Source organism: Notamacropus eugenii, chromosome 3 (assembly GCF_028372415.1).
Source record: "Notamacropus eugenii isolate mMacEug1 chromosome 3, mMacEug1.pri_v2, whole genome shotgun sequence".
NCBI lineage: Eukaryota > Metazoa > Chordata > Mammalia > Diprotodontia > Macropodidae > Notamacropus > Notamacropus eugenii.
The window spans coordinates 116,685,057-116,706,170 of NC_092874.1; the positions used below are offsets into that span (position 1 = coordinate 116,685,057).

At 39.1% G+C, this 21,114-nt stretch overlaps 1 protein-coding gene across 5 annotated transcripts in view; it reads right to left on the bottom strand.

Moving 5' to 3' along the window:
• Nucleotides 1-20,244, bottom strand: part of EXOC4 (exocyst complex component 4) — a 945,346-nt gene extending 925,102 nt beyond the window's left edge. For 3 of the 5 annotated variants that reach the window (XM_072650117.1, XM_072650118.1, XM_072650121.1), the window contains exon 1: nucleotides 20,033-20,244. In XM_072650117.1, the coding sequence (XP_072506218.1) occupies nucleotides 20,033-20,118 (86 nt within the window). In that variant the 5' untranslated portion in view covers nucleotides 20,119-20,244. Of the gene's footprint in view, nucleotides 1-3,199; nucleotides 3,242-3,346; nucleotides 3,538-14,718; nucleotides 14,848-20,032 lie in introns of those variants that run through there. The other 2 variants (XM_072650120.1, XM_072650119.1) reach the window with 2 other exon arrangements.
• Nucleotides 20,245-21,114: the final 870 nt, after the last annotated feature.

Consider the following 21,114-nt stretch of genomic DNA (forward strand, 5'->3'; position numbering starts at 1 on the left):
CTTCTTAGCATTCTCCCTCTGTCCAAGGGCAGTTATAACATAAGCTGACTGCTACCCACAACAGTTGCTCTAGTACCATTGAGAAAATCCTGGCTGATCCCTCAGAGCACTTCATGGGACAGGTCATTCTAGAAGGAGAGGCGCTGAGCTGTGGCACTGATTAGTGAATAAATACTTTTCTTCCACCATTTTCATTCTGAGTGGGGAAAGTACTTAGCAAGAACAGGCATGGATAGATTGTAATCCAATCACAGATATCTTGACATTATCTTTCCCCTAAACCCATCCATCTTCCAAACTCCAGTTACTATGATGAGTACCATAATCCTTCCAGTCACCTAGTGATTGGACACCTCAGTGTTACTTTCAGCTGTCACTCACATTCCCATAGCCAATCAGTTCCACACCTCCCATATCTGTCTCTTTCTCTCCAATCACACAGCCACTACCCTAGATCAGGGCTTCTTAAATTTTTTTCCACTCGCAATCCTTCTTTGGCTGAGAAATTTTCAAGTGATCCTGGGTATATATGTATATGAAATATGCATGCCAATTAAATATTTACTAATAATAAACCATAAAGAAATTTATCTTAAAACAATTCTTTGACATACATATAATTTTACCATTTATTAATGATGAAAGTAAATTTGCATACTAGTGAATGAGATAGATGTGCTTATTTTTACATAAAGAATCAAGTCTTGGCAGAATATTTGACACTGCAGGATGCAGAGTATCTTCAACATTTTTCAGAGTTGATCAATATTTTGATTTTCTAATTGTCAGTGCTAAGAATGCCACTTCACATAAATACATAGTACAAAATGGCAGATGTATGTTTAGGGCCATTTCAGAAATTACTGAAAATTCTGTCCTAATCCCAAGCCAAAAATAATTTAACAATTTTGTATGTACAGTAAAAACTCTGCAATTCATAGTAAAAAACACTTCAATTCATAATATACAATAGTCTGAAATCTGAGACAAGGTGTTCCTGGAAGCGCTCGTTGGTGTTGCGTAGCATGATGGCATGTGCAAAGTACACATGTTGTGTGTTCAGAACCCAGGCTATGTTGCAACATGGACAAGTGCTGCCAGAAACACTTCAGATTCATTACGTTTGATTTTGAATTAATTTTGTGCATTCAGAAACTTTTTACTGTTGCCAAATTTTCCTGACCCACAGTTTAAGAAGTGCTGTGCCTAGGATAAGGCCCTTATTACCTCTCCTCTGGGTTATTGCACTAACTTCCTAGATTCCCTACCTTCAGGCTCTCCTCACTCCAATCCAATCACCACATAATTACCAAAGCATTTTTCCTAAAGCACATCTAATAACCATGTCATTTTACTCAAGGTTTCCCTGAGTAGACTATGGAATCAAATATTTTTTTCACCCTTAATTATTTTTTAATTCCTATTTTTTGTTAAGTTTTATAACTTTAATGTACACATATCATTTATAAGTCACAGATACATATGGACAGAAGAGAAGAGGGTGTTCAAAAAATTTCATTAAAACAATTCTTTGATCAAAAAAGTTTGGCAACCATTAATCTAACTACTCCAACTATATGAAAAATAACATACTCAAGGAAGTAAGGCAGAATTTAAAAGGCCCCATGCACTTTATTTAGAGGCCCAAACATCAACAGATTCTTGATTTACTCCCAAGTCTAACAAGTTCAGAAACAACATGGAGTCATGCAGGTCTAGAATGTCGCTCTGCTCTGCCCTTAACCAGTCTAGGGACCTCAAATAATTCACTTAATGTCTCTGGGCCTCAAGCTCTTCATCTACAAAATGAAGGCACCAGCATAATTATTATCTTATCAGGTGATCTCAAAGGTTCCTTTCTCCCTCTAAAAATCTTTGCTCTATTTTTTCAAACTTAAAGCAGATTAAATGAAGCAAATGAAAAGAAAATAGGTAAGCCAACAAGCAGCAAGAAAAAAAATAATCGATATTTGCATAGTGAAGGATGAAAAATAAAATAAAAAGCAGATACAAGAACTCAAAAAAAACTAGGTTTGGGCCCTTTAGGGTCTAGATATGTGGTAGAGACTGCATGGTGTGGTAAAAAGCGCAATGGATTTAGGACGTAAGAACATGGGTTTGAATTTTAGCTCTGCCACTTCCCTGAGTAAATCATTTAATCTCCCTGAGTCTCATCTTCTGCATTTAAAAAATAAGGAGTCTGAACATCTAAGTTCTCCTCCACTATCTTATGAGCAAACATCCTTTACATACCCAACTATGGCCTGGAGGGCTTCACCTTAAAAGAATTACAATGACAGACATAAATGACCATGAGAAATTGACCACTTCTTTAAGAAAATATTGTCATGTTTAATATATGGAAGTATACAACGCATTTCAGGAAGTTCTTCATCAAAAATAATTTTTATAAACATTGTCACTTAAGGGGGTATACTTCAATTATCCAATAATAACAATAATAGCAGTTAACATTTATATAGCACTTGTTCAGTGGTGTTCAATTCTTGGAGATCCCAAGGACCACAGCACGCCAAATCTTTCCATGGGGTTTTCTTAGCAAGTGATGGTGGAGTAGTCTGCCATTTCCTTCTCTAGTGGATTAAGGCAAACAGAAGTTAAGTGATTTGCCCAGGGCCACACACTAACTGTCTGAGGCCACTTTTGAACTTGGTCTTCCTGACTCCCTGCCCAGCACTCTATCCAATGAGTCAGCTAGCTGCCCCCATATGGCACTTACTATGTGCCAAGCACTATGCTAAGTGCTTTTCAATTATCTTCTCATTTGATCTTCACAACAACCCAGGGAAATAGGTGCTTTTATTACCCTCATTTTACCAATAAGGAAACTGAGGCAAACAAAGGTTAAGTGACTTGCCCAGAGTTATATAATTAAACAGCTAGTAAATGTCTGAGGCTGGATTTGAACTCAGATCTTCTGGCCCAGGGCTCTATTCACCACACCACCTAGCTGCCCAACTTATGTGAAGCCTCATTCTCAATGAAATTATATATATGAGGCATTTGCCTTCTATATATATATATATATATATATATATATATATATATATATATATATGTATATATATATATATATATATATATATATGTGTGTGTGTGTATATGAGGCATTTGCCTTCTCCCTTTTACTTATTCAATCAAAGGGTGCATACAAAGATCTTTATCTTCAAATCCTTACCTGGATTATCCTCATTTACCTATCCAATTGCCTGGACAGGGTCTGTTTATAACATATACAACAAAGTTAAAATCAAAAAGAAAAAATGTAAAAGGCTACTTTCATCAGATGACAAGTAACTCAGTTTTCAAAGATAATGTACCCTACCATGAAAAATGAAGACTTTTCCACTTGAACATTTGCTGCTTAAAACTAAACCCAAGGAAATCTATGACAAAATGAGCTACCAAAAGTATACCACAAAATATACCCTTTGTGGCACACACATACAAAAACCCACCGGGAAAAAAAGGGGGGGCCTATCATCTGGAGAACTGCTGTGGTCATAGAAAAGTAATAGAATATCATTGTGTCATAAGAAATGAAAGACATGCAAAATTCCGAAAGACACCGGAAGACATAGGAAGTTATGCAAAATAAAATAAACAAAACCAAGAGAACAATATACACAATGACTACAATATTGTCAAAACATAAAAAAGGCAGCTGAACGTAGAATAATTTCAATGAACAATCTTGGTTCCCTGGAACAAAGGATGAACTTGAAGGTAAGGTTAGCAAAAGGCAGGGAACAGCAATCTATGAGGAAATAACTGGCAGTTTTTAAAGGCACCAATTTAAAAAATGAAATCACCACTACATATGAGATTTGGAAATATCACTTAAATCTACAAGTTATAGACAGCATAAAAGGGATAACAGGACTTGACCTTAAGGCTAGTTATAATCTAGATGATAATTCATACACACAGAATTATGGGATAAGATTTGTCTACAATCTTGATTTTGTAGAAGTGAAATCTGAAGTGATACAAAATGAAATGTTTAAGTTAAAACGTTCTAAACAAATGCAACAAGGATAAATAGGTTTTCAGTCCTCTTTATAAGGAGTCATACTCAGAAGACATAACATTCATTTTCCCTAGTGCTCTACTATGTTCAGGCCATCAAATGTGTCTGCCATCTGGATGAACTGATAACTAAGCTAAATTAACTGAAGGATGATGCCTCCTAGCTTTCATGTTCTTTCATAATCTTTTTCCATTTCCTTCCCCAAGCTGCCTACAACCAACAGAGATTAGATTGGACTATGCCATCTATTTAACCTGCATTTCAAGGTGTCAGGTTCACAGATTTTCTCCTACTTTAAAGTGTGCACTAGTCAACTCAAAACTGTTGTCTGACAGCAGAATATACACGTTTTGTCAGCATGGGTATTACGCGTGGTCAGTTGAAAGTGTTAGCTGAGTAAAACTGCAGATTGAAGAGTAAACTACTGAGAAGGAACTGCAAAGCATTTAAGCACCACAGATAACCAGGTGGGAACTAAGTAAATGATCTTTGCAAAACAGTTGGGCACTATGTTGGGCAGAGCACTTAGTCTGTTAGGCACACTATTAGCACTACTGGTGAGCTATAAATATAACAGAAGTCCATCATAATGCTAGTATAGGGAGCTAAGAATAATGTTATGGGCTCTTCATGGCAGAGTTAGAGAGGATCTCTAAAATACAGCTATGTACCCGAGGAATGACTTGATCCAAAGCATGACAAAATCCATCAAGCTATTTTGTGATGGTGTTATTTTCTTACTGTGAATTTCTATCTGGCCTCATCAGATGCCATAAACATGGGGAAAAGGAGAGAACCAATTCACTTAAGTATAACTCAAAAAGACAAGTCCCTCTGAAAACATTTTCCCACACTAAAACCACCATCTGTTAATTCAGTACAAAGAGATCCATTTTATATAAAGTGACAGTACACAATTTCCCTCTTGATGTCAATTGAAAAATCACTGGTGTCTTGCTCCAGACAGCACTTAGTAACAATTACTACATACAACACAAACAGTTCTTCAATATTTCAATTAACTCAGTTATACAGAACACTCCTGGTGACAATGAGTTATAAACTGTATAGTCAAGTGAAAAGCATGGATTCAAATTTAAGTAAAATCAGGCCGACTACAACACATAAGGCAGATATCAGTTACACTGCCACTGACATGGAAACTGGGAATCCCATCCCCCTCCTCTCAATACATCTGAATTCTACTCATTTGTGAAGGATCAGACTCAAGTCCATAAGGTTTTCCACTCATGTGGTGGAATTCTTGACATTTCAAAGAATTACAGAGTCTTAGGCTTAGAGGAGACCTCCCTGTGAGGTGAGATCTGGTACCTGAACACAGCACCTGAGCAGGATTCCTCTCTACATCGCCCAAAAGTGGTCATCCTGCCTGAGCTAGAAAATTTCCAGGCATGATAAACTCACCACCTCCTGGACCAGCCCATTTCACTTTTGGACAATTTAAACTGTTAAGAAGTTCTCCTTACATTAAGTTGACATCTTTCATTGCAAAACTTCCACCTAATTCTCCATTTGGGGGCAAGTAAAACAAATTTAATCACATTTCCACATGACGGCCCTTCAAAAGAGTCATGTGACTGTTCAATCCAAAGGTCTTTTCATAGACTTCCTCCTTCACCTCCATGCAACATCTGACACTTTATCACCTCCCTCTTTCTGGGTTTCCATGACACTCTTATGGCTCTTCTCCTCAATATCTGACAATTCCTTCTTAGTCATCTCACTAAATCATCATTTGTTGGAGAGACTAGAAAGAGAGAAAAAGGAAAATGAATATATTGCTGGTGGAACTACTGAATGATCCAACCATTCTGTAAGGAAATTAGGAATTATAGAAAAATAAGTGAAAATCTAGAGATTCTACTGCTAGACATACATCTTAAAAGATAGAAAGATCCTACAAATACCAAATAGTTGCAGACATTTTCATGGTACCAAAGAAAGGTTATAAAGATAGGCATAGAGAAACTGGGGAATAGAAATATAAGGGAACTGATGTAATATAAAGGCAGATAATTTTTCAAAACTGATTCAAAAAAAAGAAAACGTTGCATAACCATTTGTTGACTTAGTCAGAAATGGAACTATTTTTCAGGCAGGAATTGAATTGGATGGCTTGAGCCTCACCCTCCTTCCCCAACTCTGAGACTGCAATTTTTTAATAGATACATCCAGTATACTTGGCATGAGTATCCCTTTGGTGGAGAAGGTTGATACATATTAAAAAGTCCCTACTCTGTTTTTTTATGATTCTCTATACACCAATTCAATTCAATCTAACAAACACTGATCAAAGGCTGACTATGTCCCAGGCACTGGGGACAAAAAGACCAAATGTTAACAGTAAATGCCCTCAGGGAAGTATTCTTCTGAGCTTAATCAAATTTCACAAAGTTTCCATACTACAAAGAAAATGTGCCAAGAGCCAATACAAACATTCCAGTTTAGCAGTTACATTTCTTTTTATAAATAAATGAAGTTCTAATTTGGTTGGCATTACTTAATTCACTAAGACTATCATCCCAAGCAGATGAAGAAATAAAGTAAAAATTTTCAATAAGTCAGGCTGAAAATCAGAAATTGGACAGGGGCATGAATGCCTGGCATGATACAGCCTGACTGTCACAATCAACATTAAAGGAGCTTATTAATCAACAAGCATTTATTACATTTTGTTGTGGTTGCTCAGTTGTTTCAATTGTGTCCAGCTCTTTGTGGACCTCTGTCCATTGAGTTTTCTTAGCAAATATACTAGAGTGGTTTGCCATTTCTTTTCTAATTTTTTTAAAATACCTGTTGATTTATTAAGTGCTTATATACTGAGAACTGTAGGATTCAAAAACAATACGCAAAGACAAATGCATACAAAATAAAAAAACCTACTTTTAAGAAGTTTATGTTACAGTAGAGAGACAGGTACATATATAAGTATATAGAATAAAAATAAAAAGAATACAAAGAAGAAACAAGGCATTTAAAGATAAGTTAGTTAGGAAGCAAGGGCAGTAATCAGGAAAGAATTTTTTGTAGAAGATAGTGCTTGAATTTCATTTAGAAGGAAGAAAGGAATTCTGTGAGGCACAGGTGAGGAGGAACTGTATTCCAGGCTTTATCACACAATCAAAATTCTATGGCTATAGTCTATGGCCTTCCAGGACTCTCTCCTTCCTTATATCAATGAATTCATAGCCTTTCTCTCCTCCCCAACTCCTGCCTTCATGTTAGGGGATTTCAACGTACATACTGATACTCACTCAAACACCCTGCTTTACAATTCGTCTTCACTCCACCTCAGAGATGGCCAGACCCTTATCTTGCCATCCTCTAAAAATGTTCCTCTTCTTTGTTCATGAAATCTGAAATTCCTATATTTGATAACCATCTGTTGTCATTCCACTTCTCCCTCTGCTTTGCCACCCCAAACCTATTCTTCATCCTTACTGCAAACTACAATCCTTCTATCCCTCAGCTTTTTCACCTCTGACCTGTCTATACTGTCCTTCCTTCCCTATCTTGATCCCTTGGTAAAACACTTCAACTCTACTCTAGCGTCTTTTCTTAAATCCCTTGCCCCTTGAGTCTAGCAACAATCTTGCCCTGCCGAGCCTCAGTTTGGTATTACTTCCACTATCTGCGGTCTTTGCACCTATTTATAGTGGACAGAGATGGAGAAAATCATGAAATTATGCTGATAAAGTCCACTAGAAATTTAGGTTACATAACTTCAATTGAGCCTTCAATGCAGGAAGGCAATCCTTTTACACTTCTTTAATCTACTTACTATCTTACCCACAAGAGCAGCTTTTCAGACCTTTGCATCCTCCTCAAACCCTCCACAGCCCCTCCTTCACCCACCCTCTCAGGTGAGAACCTTGTCTCATAATCTACTAAAAAAAATGCGGTCATTCACCCCTCTCCTCTCCTCCTCGTCTCACGTCATGCTCTTCCTTCTATTACCATCTCCTCCTTCACGGCTATCTGATAAGAAATGGTTCTTCTCCCCGGCAGGGACGGCCAGTGCTTTTATGTGTCCAGGTGATGCTCCTCCATTTTGTCTTATCCAAGAGATTGCTCTATTATCCTTACCTTTCACTCCTCTTCAATCATTCTCTCTCTACTGGCTCCTTAAATGCTGCCTACAAAAATGTCCCCATCTCCTCCGCCCTCAAGAAACTCATTTGATCTGCCCATCCCCACTTCTGTGGACCCATATCTAATCTCCTTTTTGTGGCTGAACTTACTGTTATAGGTGTCTCCACTTCTGTCTTCTCACTCTCCTCTTAACTCCTTGCAGTCTGACTTCCACCTTCATCATTCAGTTGAAAATGCTTTCTCCAAAGTTAACAATAATCTCAAACGCCAAGTCTAAACAGTCTTTTCTCACTCCTTATCATTCTTGACCTTTCTGCAGCTTCTGATACTGTTGATCACCTTTTTCTCTTGGATATTCTCTTCTCTCCTGGCTTCCACTGCTCTCACTCTTGATTCTCCCCTAGTTGATAACTGCTTCTCAGTTTCCTTTGCTGGAACTTCATCCAGGTCCCAGCCACTAAAAATGGGTATCTCCTATGGTTCTGAGCCCTCTTCTTTTCTCCCTCTAGACTATTTCTCATCTGTTCCCCTGGATTCAATTATCTTTATGTTGATGATTCTCAATTCTATTTATCCAGCCCTAACCTCTATCTTGACCTTTAGTCTCATATCTCCAAATCCCTATTTGATATCTCAAACTAGATGTCCCATATCTTAAACTCAGAATGTCTAAAACTGAACTCATTATCTTTCCCCAAAAACTTTCCCCTGCTTTCCAATTCCGCTATTACTACTGAGAGTACCATCATCCTTCCAATCACCCAGGCTCACAACCTAGGTGTCAGAGGAGAAAAGGGGGCATATATGAAAGATGTTGCAGAGATAATCCACCAGCCTGAGGAAGTGAGCTTGAGGAACTGGGAGGATGGCACTGCCTTCCATACTAATTGGGAAAGTTAGGAGAGGGGGGGAGGTTGGGGAGAAAAGATAGACTTTGAACCCAGGTCCCCTGACTCCAAGTCTATTTATCAGAGAACCACCAGCTTACAAGTTTCTCACTGAAATGACTTAGGGTAAGAAATGTGGCAAACAGAATGGTATGCTAGAAGAACCAAATCAATTTCTTTTTAAGGTTTTAGACACAACCTATCTGAAATCCAATTCTAATTTCTCTCAAAAGTTGACCAAGAAAATGTACATAAGCTTTTAATCTAAACGTCAAGTTAACAAGATCCAAAACACAAGAAATGTCATCATTCAGTAAAGCAAAGAAAACACGATCCTAATGGTAGTTCAGGGGCTTAGCATCTACCTATGATGCCGCACAATGTATGGAGAGAGTAGCTGAACAAGTCCACTATCCTCTGTCTACACCTCTATGGGTGACTATACCAAAGAGTTACAGAAAGTTCTGAGAGTTGGAGGGGCCTCAGTGGCCATTTCAATCCATTCTAATTTGTATCTAAGTAATCATCCAACCTTAGCTTGAAGTCCTCAGATCAGAGGAAATGCACTGATTCCTGAAGCAGGACCATACTACTTATAGATAGCTCACACCTGTTAGGAAGCTTCTTTTTCATATGGAGTTTAAATTTGTCTCTGAGATGTTTTGACCAGTTAGGCAGCAGAGTCATCAATTTACTCTTGAGAAAACAGGAACAACACTTAGAATCTTAAATGTTTTGCTTTTGTTTATAAGCTTGCACTCCTCTCCTTACCCGCCATGAAATGTTTTACTTCCCTAGACTGAAATAATCTAAAACAGAAGCTGCACCTGGGAACTTTGGGGTGACTAACATTTTGGTACTTTGTGGTTTTCCTAGAAACATGATTATTTCTTATCCTTTTAATTCAATGTGCTGTCCAAGTACTCAAACATTTCTGAGACTTTCTATTAAGAATTCAATTCTGAGTATTCTTGAAATTATTTTCAAAGACCCCACCAGCACACCTGGAAATGGAATAACTAAGAAAAATTAAAATGTTACTCCAAATGCATGCAAAAGGAGGAGCCTTCACAAAGGCTCCTCTTGGCAAAAGGAGGAGAAATGACATTCAACACAACTCTGACAACTCTGCTATGAGCCCTGCTATGGATGCTCCTTTCTTTCCACCAACCATGCCATTGACATCAAGGCTGGTTTTTCAAAGATTTCATCAAAGACTAGACCTCTTCTGCAAAGCTGCCTTTGAATTAAATGTTGTGCTAACCAAAAAAATCCTCTGAGGAAGGGATTTCATAGGTGTCTAAAATAAAGGCTTTTCAGAGGGTTTTTGAAAGTCCAACTTCTGTGAAGACATAAAAGTTGATACTTTGGCTGTCTTCAATCCTCCTTGTCATCTGTAACCAGAATCTGGGGCTTTAAAAGCTCTGCTCTGAGCTTTCAATGAGGTCTCTTTCTCAAGTCACAACCAAAGTTTGTCTTCCCAATTAAAGTAGCTATTAAAGGCCAACTTGTAAAAAAAACAACATTTAATTGGAAAGCGAATCACCTAACTGTAAGAGGCAGACACTTTCTCCAATTAAAAATCTGACAATGTCTAGCAAAAATAAAATAGCATCTCCAAAATGCCAGCTTGCTTATTTTACATGTAAAAAGGCTGCCTCCACAAACTTCAGACCAAACAAAAGGTTAGGAAAAATCAATATATATGGAGGTGAATGTCTTCTGTATACAAAAAATAAAACAAAAACAAAAACAGCAGGTAGCCAGAACTCTGTCCATCCAATTAGTTCCATTTTAAAAGGCTAGTAGCAAGGTTAAACAACCAAAACTTGATCTAATGGCTGCACTTTGACCCAACAGTCTTTTGGTATATGACTAAATTTTAAAAATCCCCTCTCTCTCATCCTGTTTAGTTACTTCTATGGTTCTCTCAAAATAGCATTTTACCCCATACCCCTCTATTTCACTTTGAGAAAGAATAAATATGAATATTTCCCCAAAAAGTATAGTTTTTACAGACAATGCCAATTTCCCCCAAAATCCTCCAGATGCTTTACTTGTATATGCACCTGCCTAGCACTATAATTATACTCTACCTATCACTTCAGTAGGTTTTTTTCTTAGAAAAAACCATTAAAATTTTTCAGGTAAGGGACCAAGTCCTCCATGTTGCAGTCAATCAATCAATAAGCATTTATTAAGTGCCTACTATGTGTCAGATACTATACTAAGCACTGAAAAGACAAAGAAAGGCAAAAGACAGCCCCCCCAAGAAGCTCCCTCCTAATGAGGGAGACAACAGTGAAAGGCTATGGGTAAACTATATAGAGGGCAAATAGAAAATAATCAATAGCAAGAAGAGGGACTGGGAAAGGCAGTAGAGGGCAGAAGTTTAGCTGGGATTTGAACAAAGCCAAGGAAGCTAGGAGGTAGAGATGTGGAGGACAGCCAGCAAAATGCCCAGAGACAACAGATGGAGTGTCTTGTTCAAGACACAACAGCAAGAAGGCCAGTGTTATGGGGGCAAGGGAATGTAAAATGTAAGAAAATTGGAAAGGAACAGGGGAGGGCTAAGTTAAGACAGACTGATGGAATCCTAATAAAGCTGCCCCCAGCCCCAATATTCCAACTTCCTTACAGGCCCCACTGAACAGCAGGCCCACTGCCCCTCCCTAGCCACTGCCCCCACACACACACTCAATATTCCTATCTTCCTCATATATGCCTCACTGCTCACTAGAACAACAGGTGTGTCCATGAACTCCCAGTTCTCACAGGACAGCAGGCGTGTCCATGTGATGGGACCCCAGCCACTGCCCCCAGACCCATTCCTCATATTTCCCACAGAAACAGCAGGTGTATCCATGCACTCAACCAAAACCACATCCATCAAGTCTCAGACAGGACCACAGTAGTTAGCCAATCAGAAAGCAGCAGCACCAGGAAGCCCAAGCATGATGTGGACCCCAAAACAATAGAAGGGATTTTCCCTAAGTAGGCATCTATGCAGTAATAGCAAAAGCTGTCCTTTAGATGAACTTATGACATAGACAGGCTTAATATAATATCATGATACATACATACCCCTCCAAATGGGTTTTTCTGTATGCACTGTGGGTAATCACATGCACGGTTCCACTGTAGCTAGGACCCCTTTCCTATTACCTAAACCCTTAACAAGCCCCTCCTGCTTTTTTAATACTCATAATTTCTGTTATGTAATTGCATCTTTAACTTATAAAAATCTATCTTGCTTTCTCTGAAATTGCTGGTTCTTCTTAGAACTTCATGAGAGGCATCAATCTCAATAAATGCCTATACTTGGATTAGAGGTGATCTGACTCTCAATTCTTTGAGACAATTCCACCACAACACATCAAGAAACCACAACAACACCAAACAGAAAATTTTGTATTTGATCCTGAAAACCATTCCAGTTTATTAATGGGAATGGGGGAAGGAAGTGGTAATAACATAGTTAGACCAGAGCTCTAGGAAAATCACTTTGATCACTTTGACAGCGGAATGGAGGATGGATTGCAATGAAGAGACTTGTGACAAGCAGACCAGGCTACTACAGTAGTCTAGTCATGAGGGGATGACAGTCTACACCAGGGTGGTGGTAGTGGCAGTGCTTCCACATCATGACACAATGATGGGCTCATGGAAGCTCTGAAGAGAACTATTATGTACTAGGCATATCTTTGGAAAAGCTGAGTCTAAATAAATAAATAAGTTATCTGGGCAACCCCAAAAGCTATTAGGGAAAAGGAGCAGAGAATAATTTTCCTTGCTTTATATAAACCTTTCTTGACTCTAGAATCAAGAGTTGGCAGCAATCTCAGATGGCATTTAATCCAACCTGTACCTGGACAAGAATGAGAAACGTTCACGTTGCTTCTGAATTAAGACCTCCAATGAAGGGGACACCCCTATATCCAAGGAAACTCAACTCTACTTGTGGATTGCTCTACCGGGATCAGTTTTGTTTTTCAACTTAAAGGCTAAAACTTCCTTCCATTTCTCCTTAGTTCCACATGAGAGCCCTTCAAATATCTGAAGAGTAACTGTGTGTGTGAACCCAACCAGCTCCCAACCCTGCAAATTTCCTCTACTCCAGACTAAATATTCCTACTTCTTTCAAATAATTCTTAAATAACAGAGACACAGGGAACTTCATTATCATCACTATGCTCCTCTAAATGCTCTCTAATTGGCAAACCATGTCTTAAACCGAGGCAACCCAAACTGGACACAGTATTGCACCGAAATACAATCTCCTCCCTAAGTCCAAGACCAGAGATTCATAACCTTCCTCTTTGGCAGTGTGGCGAAACAATATGGGTCCCTTCTCAGAATGATGAAATGAAACACATAGGATTACAAAGGAAACCAATTCTATTGAAATACAGTTATCAAAATTTTGAAAAAGCAAGTTCCCAGAGCCCAGATTTAGAACTTGTATTCTATGCTGCTCCTAGTGAAGTCTAAAACTGACCAGCTTTTATGGTTACCATGTCACTGTTGTCTCATCAAGTGCAAGCACTAAAACTCCCAGCCCTTCTTAAGACAACTGAAGCTAAGATATGCCTTTTCCATGATGTACTCATGAAGATGATTATTTTTAACTCAAGCATATGATTTTTTTACTTTTCTCTATTTAATGAGATTATGTTTGGCCCAACATTTTATCCTGTTGAGAGAATCAGGACCAGAATAGTTTCCCCCTTGTCAGTTCTCCACTTTCCTAAGAATGAAATTACCATTAAGTCAAGTCAAGAAGTTATTAGCTGCTCTGCTTTTGGCAGTGAGAGAACTCCAGCAGATGCCTTGATAAATTGAAATCCCCTATCACTATCATATTGTGGCTCTGTGCCAAGCTTGTGATATTTCCTGAACTCCTCATCTATTTCCTTTTTGTTTGAGTAGCTTGTATGGCAATATCCTTTTAATTTCTGCCTTCATTAACCCAAATGTTCTCTACTATTTTCGCGCTTGGGTTCTTGAATTTCTTCACTGAGTATATCTTCTTAATATGCAATGCTTCTCCTTCTTTTACCTATGCTATTTCTTTTGAATAAGCTATGACCTTCCAGAGCCATATTCCAGTCAGTTTTCCTTCTACCAAGCCACAGCAATCCCCATGAGGTCAAATTTGTTTCCTACACAGAATAACAAAACACCAGCTTTAGAAGGAACCTCAGTGAACATTCAATCCAACCCATACCCAGAAAAGAACCCTTTCCACAACATAACTGACAAGTATCCATACAACCTTTTTTGAAAACCTCTAATGAAGTCTCCAAGCAATTAGGCATTCTGGTCCATCTTGTTGGCTCCCTATAGTTATCTCTTCCTTCACATCTGAACCTTCCCCATCATGGTTTTGATATATCACAGGACAACATAAGAAACTCGAAGCCACAGACAACATTCAAAGACCAGCAAACATGGAAGAAGTTTAGAACCTCAGAAATGCATAAAATATATGTATAGTATTGTATAAAATCAACATATTTATCTTTTTTTATACTTTTATCTTTTAATACCACAATAGTTCAGACTTCTTCTCTGGTACAAAGGAAGAACAAAAAAATTTTACATGAATTTTCCAGATCATGGAGCACTGCCCCCCTAACCCCTGCAATGTGGAATAGATAACTACACCTTGTGTAATAGGAATCCGAGTCAACAGGTTTTGTTATAGCTCTTTTCTTGAATTCTGTTTCTTATGAACTTCTGGGTATTTCCCTGATTTTTCTCCATCCTATACTGAAGCCACTCTCCATGGTACCTAGCAAGGCCGTCTTCCCCACCTGTTGTTGATGTTGTTGTTGTTAAGTCATTCAACTCTGTGATGTCATGGACTTTTGTCCCTGGGATTTCCTTGGCAAAGATACTGGAGTGGTTTGCCATTTCCTTCTCCAGTGAGCCCCCATTTTACAGATGAGGAATTGAGACAACAGAGATTAAGTGTTGCTGTTCATCTTTTGTTCTCAAAAAGGACTAATACCATCACGGGTGTGATGTCTTGAATTGAACATGAGTGGGGCTGAGCTGTGCAAAGTCATTAGCCTCACTCTCTCCTCCAGTCATGGAATGGCCTAGGATACAGTTAGTGATCTTGGCCTTTCTAAATTAAAGTCTTTCCCAGGTCTCAGTTTGAGACTGAGCTCATTCAAAGACTGAGGACTGGGTAAGAGTTGGATCAAAAGATGGTTCAATTTGCAATCACAAATATATTAACAAGAGAGGTGAAAATCCTCAAAGTTTCTGGCCAGAACAGAAAACAATTGTTATTTACACTGTCTTTAAGCCATCAAAATCTAAACAATGAGCCACAGAGGCTTGAGTTGGGGTTATTATTGAACATTCAATCATTTGGACTTTATGGGAAGTCAAGAAGCTTTTTAATAGCCTGTCTTTCCAGAGCAATATTTCAAGAAATTAAAAATTAAAACCAAGAACAAAAAGTAAACTGTCCCAGCTTCTTGAAAAAGAAAACAAACAAATAAGTAAGGAGGAGGAGAAATACCAGCAGAATCTAACTTCTCTCAGATAGCATGATAAAGACAGTTAAGATAAAACGTTCTTTTATGAACCTAGCTCACTCCTTCACCCAAATACAGTTTTCATGGGAGGAGTAAGTTTAAACTAAGAACACCATAACTGTAACAAGGTACATGGTTAAGAAATATGTGTCACAGGGTTGAAGTGACAACCCCTGCCTCTGGAAGTCCTTAGCTCTATGTAAAGACTTCATGCAGAACCTGTGCTGTTGTTCATCCTTCCTCCTCAAAGACGACCAACGATATCACAACAGTGATGACTTGATTTGTTTGTGAATTGGAGATGAGAGGGGCAGAACTTCACAGTCTTCAGCTTCATTCTCTCCTCCAGAGTCATCAAAGTCCAGCGGCAAGGAAAAGATCAAGATGACAGGCACTGGTCCAGGATGCCAGGGAGTTAAGTGGCTTGCCTAGGGTCACGTATAGTGTCTGAGGCCAGATCTGAACTCAGATCTTCCTGACTCCCATTCCCTCCCTCTACTTCTTCCATATAAAGCCCTTGCACTAACACACACTTGCAATATCACTCATGTCTAAGTCTTCTACAGCATACTGATATTACTTTTTGAAACATCTAAGAGATCTCCCTTCAGCACAGGAGAAAATGAAACCCTTCTATGCTTCTCTACAATCCTTTTCTTTCTACATTATGTGGACATGAATCTCTAATCAATTTTTACAACCTAGAACAGGAATTCCCAATCTTTTGGTCCACTTGGCTTTCTGTAAACATTTCCCTATATGCTATTCAATATGAGAAAAAATTCTAAAATTTGTCATGAATACCCCACATAAGAAAAACTCTCCCACATCCCCTTTTCAATATGAAAGAAAATTAACTAGAGTTGACCAAGCATATGTACATAAGAAACAAAGATTTCAAATAGGATAAAGTAGCTACCAATATTCTGCATAGCCCCTTGACAAGCTTCTCACAATCCACTGGGAAACCATGTGCTCCAAGTACAGAATACCGGTCCTAGACAAACTAACCCAGCCCATCTCAACAGCAGCAAAGTCCTAGACGCTACACTCCCAATTCTGCATGAGAATCAGGTATTTGGAATGTTTTCTGATTCTTAGGAGAGCTTCCCCTCATGTGGAATACCTAGAAAAGAAGAGTCCTTACACTATAAATAGTTTTGTAATGAGTAGTATGGCATAGACAAATATAAAAATGCTCAGTTCTATTCTTTCAGTTTATTAACAAGGCCACCAGGGAAACTACCCTAATACACAATGTGCTTCAGCTACAACCTTTGGCAGAGAATTTGGAAGTGGTTAGAGACAGGGTGAGGGAGTTTTACAAGGTTAATAAGAAGCAATGGAATAATCTCAACGGTATGGGTGCTACCAATAATTCAAACTGTCTTTTACTGGAGCGGTAAAACTTTTATCCCAGAAGTACCTATAAAAGATCTCTCTTGTCATTCTCTCCCCATTCTTCAAAATGATCGACATCAGTGTTCTCTCATCCACAGACACTGACTTTTTCCTCAGTTATGGTATGGAATAGAAACAGAAATATAACTGCAATGGAAAGTCAATTAAGTTAAATAGGCAAGATTCCTGAATGCCATTCAGGAGCATAAAAACATTACAGTACCAACCTGACCCACACGTCTAGATAATGAGGTAAAAGTTTGATCCTCATCCCCAATCCATAACATAATCACCCAATATAATACCATGTGTGTGTACTTCCTTTCCATCCTCAGCTTTTGACAGAAAGCATTTTCCTTCTGGTCCAGAGTAAACAGAGACACAGGAAAGAACAGTCAGTAACACACAATGGCAAAGAAATCAAAGTGAACAAATTCCCAGGCCCAAAGTATGATATTACTCAGTGATTTTTGAGTAGATAGGCAGAGGATTATCAGTTGCCTCACACTCAGTATGAATCTGTATGCCACAATATTCTGCCTTCTTCGTCCTACATAAACAGTTTCCCCCAGCTGCCTTTGCCCAATAAGCTAGAGTAGGGTCCTAAGAAATTGAATGAGAATCAGTTTCACAATAGCGACATCATCTAACCAGCTTAAAGGTAGGCAGAAGTATTTGAGATAGCAAATGAGGGATTGTTTCTCTACCTCTCATTGGAAGTCCTTCTCAATTATCAAAATTTCTAGTCCCATACTGAGGACAATCACGGGATATATACTGACTAAAAAGGAGATTCTTGTTAGATGGGAAAGAGGGACAGCTAAGCATGAGGGGAAAATATAGGTAATTAGAACTGAAACACCAGTCCTGGTAGACGAAATTGAATAAAACATCAATGCTGAATACACTGCCTTGTATATAGTAAGCACTCAATAAATCTTTGTTGAGTAATGCATGAATGAATAAGGAATCCTTGAAGTTTTTTCCAACTTTGAGATTCCACGAAAATCAGTGAATCTCAGATTATTTGATGGAACTGTGACTTCATCTCACCATCAAGTTCAGGGTCCTGGAGATTCAAAGAGCCATTTTTCTAACTTCTATTTCTTACCCAGTACCTTAATACAGAAAAAAGAGCAACAAAATATGGGAGAAGAAAAGGAAATGAGAAACCCTTCCCTCATACCCAAGCCAGTTACCTAATTTTCTCTTCTTCAGGAGACAGAAATCTTATACTAGTCAAACCATCTTCGCTAGAATCTATTTTTACCAGGCAAGTATAGACTTCTACACAATAATAATGTAAAACCATCAGAAATTCTCAGATACTATTTTTGAGGCACTATAGCTAGCTAGTTTTTTAACAGTAACACTTTTAGCATAAAGTGCTGAGGCACTTGGCAGTTGGCAAAACATCATACTAAACAAAAAACCAAGGACCCACAGGTGGCATGGGTCAACTGTGTTTCAGCCTTAATCAGTCACTGTACATTACACCAACCTATGACAAACACAAACACAGCAATTCTTCAAGTGCACACGTTTTATTCTCATTGTCTTAAAACACACACACCAGAGTGGATTTCAGGTCTTCACACAACTTACACACACACACACACACACACACACACACACGCACGCACACACACCCTTACAGACCAACATCATAGCAAACAATTAGAAACCAATGGCAACACTAAAGGCAAATGCTCCTCCACATTTGTGCAAACTGTATCAATACAAGGATGCCAATGTTTTATTGTTACAAATCTTGATCCTCCTCCCAGTTTTCCCCAATCTTACTTTCGTAAACAGGGCAAGAAAATTTCAGTGAATTGGATAAATAGGTTAAATTTCATGATCTCCTTAAGGCCAGGGACTTGGTCTTATCTATCTATGGATGCCACTAAATGTCAAGCACATAATGGATACTCAGTAAACATTTTTTGAAAGAATAAATTAATGTGTGCTATTTAAAATATCAGTGTTATCTACTAGAACAATCACTTCTAATTTCATTTCAATGACCAATGGGCTTTATTTTCACAGGTTTTTTTTTTTAATAGGGAATACCTCAGTACAAATTCAAATATTAATTTAATGTTGAAAAGAATTATCAAGTGAACAAAAAAAAAGGTGAGATTTATCCCTTCCTCTTCCAAAAAACTTTTTATTCAGCATGTTTTTTACTCCAGTCTTGCTGTCAAACATCCCTGGTCAGTGCAGAAACCCAAAACAAACTCACTGGGGCGGCAGAAGCTTGGAATGAAATGGACTGAATTCCAAAATGAATCGGCCTATTTACCTCCTTTACACTAAACGAGGGACTCCCGGTGAAACAGCACCTTATTACCTCAGGGACTTTATCTGCTCCTGGAGGTAAGGATTCTGCTCTCACCCCTTCCCTTCCCCGGCCAGTTCATTTAAACTTGACAGCTACTTCACCTGCAAGGCCTAACGCTGAGGAATCAAACACAGGCCCCAGGTTACTTGGTTAAGGGGACCGGCAGGGAGGGGCGGGGAAGGGAGTGAAGGACGAACAACTCCTGGAGATGAGGATGCGCCCGCATTCCTCTCCCCAAGGTTTATTATCTTTCAAACCCGCGGCCCTAGGTGCCCCAGGGGGTGGGCCAGGGCAGCTGCTCCAACTCTGAGGGGGGCCTTGGAGACCCCCCAAAACTCAGGTGAGGGTTGAGACCACCCTCCCTGGGCTCCACTCCTGCAGTTCGGTTCAGGGCCCCAATGGATGAATGCATGGATGGAAACCCCTTGGTTTTCTGTCCCGTGTTCCCAGCTAGCCTTGCTGGGGGGCTGAGGTCCCCTGGGAAGCCGAGGGACCTCAGGGGGGACCCCTGCCAACCGTGGGGGGCTGGGGGAGGCGGGGGGCGCCTTCCCTGACACGGGCTTCCCATCAGAGGCGGGGAGGGAGGCGAGGGAAGGGTCCAGAGGGTGAGAATCACTGACAGCCCTTCCCCTGTCCCTTAGCCCCCGGGCCCTGAGTGCGGCCTTCTTGCTCTGCCCTCCCTCACCTGATCACGGAGATGAGCAGCCCCGAGGGGTCTTTGCTTTTGCTGACTGTGCTCCTGTACTTCCCACCAGCTGCTTCTGCCGCCATCTTGGTACGGGGCGGGGGGCAAGAGGTGAGGAGGAGGGAAGAAGCGGAAAGAGGACTTTCAACCACTGAGCGCGGACCCGTTAGAAATTTTCACCAATCATACGAGAGCAGGGGGCGTTGCTCTACGCCCAACAATCCAATAGTGAAAGGGAGAAGGCGGGATCAGAGCTCTCAATCTTCTGCGGCGCGGCGAGCACTTTTCCGCAAAGCATTTTGGTACTTGTAGTTTTATCAATGAACAGTGAATTTCCGCTGTTAAGCTCATTTCCCTCTGGCACGCGCTGGTAGCGTGGGAAAATTAAACCAATTCATAAAACTCCAGATCGTTGTTCTTCATTTACTTTTATTCTGGTCTTAATTTTTTTTATTATACTTGATCTTAGTGTTTTTCACGTAATTTTTTAGGTTTTTGTGTTTTAAAAATTATTATCCATGTGCCCGAGGAATTCTCAAAGGAAAAAAATTCACAGGGAACAAAAGTTTTGGTACATCCCTAAAGAGTCAGAATTCTGTTTTCTAGAAGTTTGATTTATGTGTCTAAAACCCAAGAGTGTATAAAATTTAATAAAAATGCAAATTTCTCCTTGGGAATATTAAAATTCTATTTTTAATTCTGCTTTCTTGTCGTTTAATTTGCATATTTGTCTTATGCCAGTGTTCCAAAATCTAATAAAGCTAAAAACACATAGTTTTATAAGAGAGGAAGTACAACACAACTGCCTAAAATTTTAACATGGCCCTCTCCTCTGTCAGAACGGCGTATAAGAGATTAAAAAATAATAATTAATCTGGTTAGGTTTTTACGTATATTTTTTTATTAGCTGAAAGAATAATTGTAGCTGATGAGCTCTCTTAGTTCTGCAAAAGATTCATTCTCTATGTCAAATATGGAAGCATGAAAAAAAAAGCCAGGGGAACAAATATAAAGGACAGAAAAGTCAGAGAAAAGATGAAGAGGGAGAAGTTGGAAAAAAGATCATGTCAAGAAACGTAAAA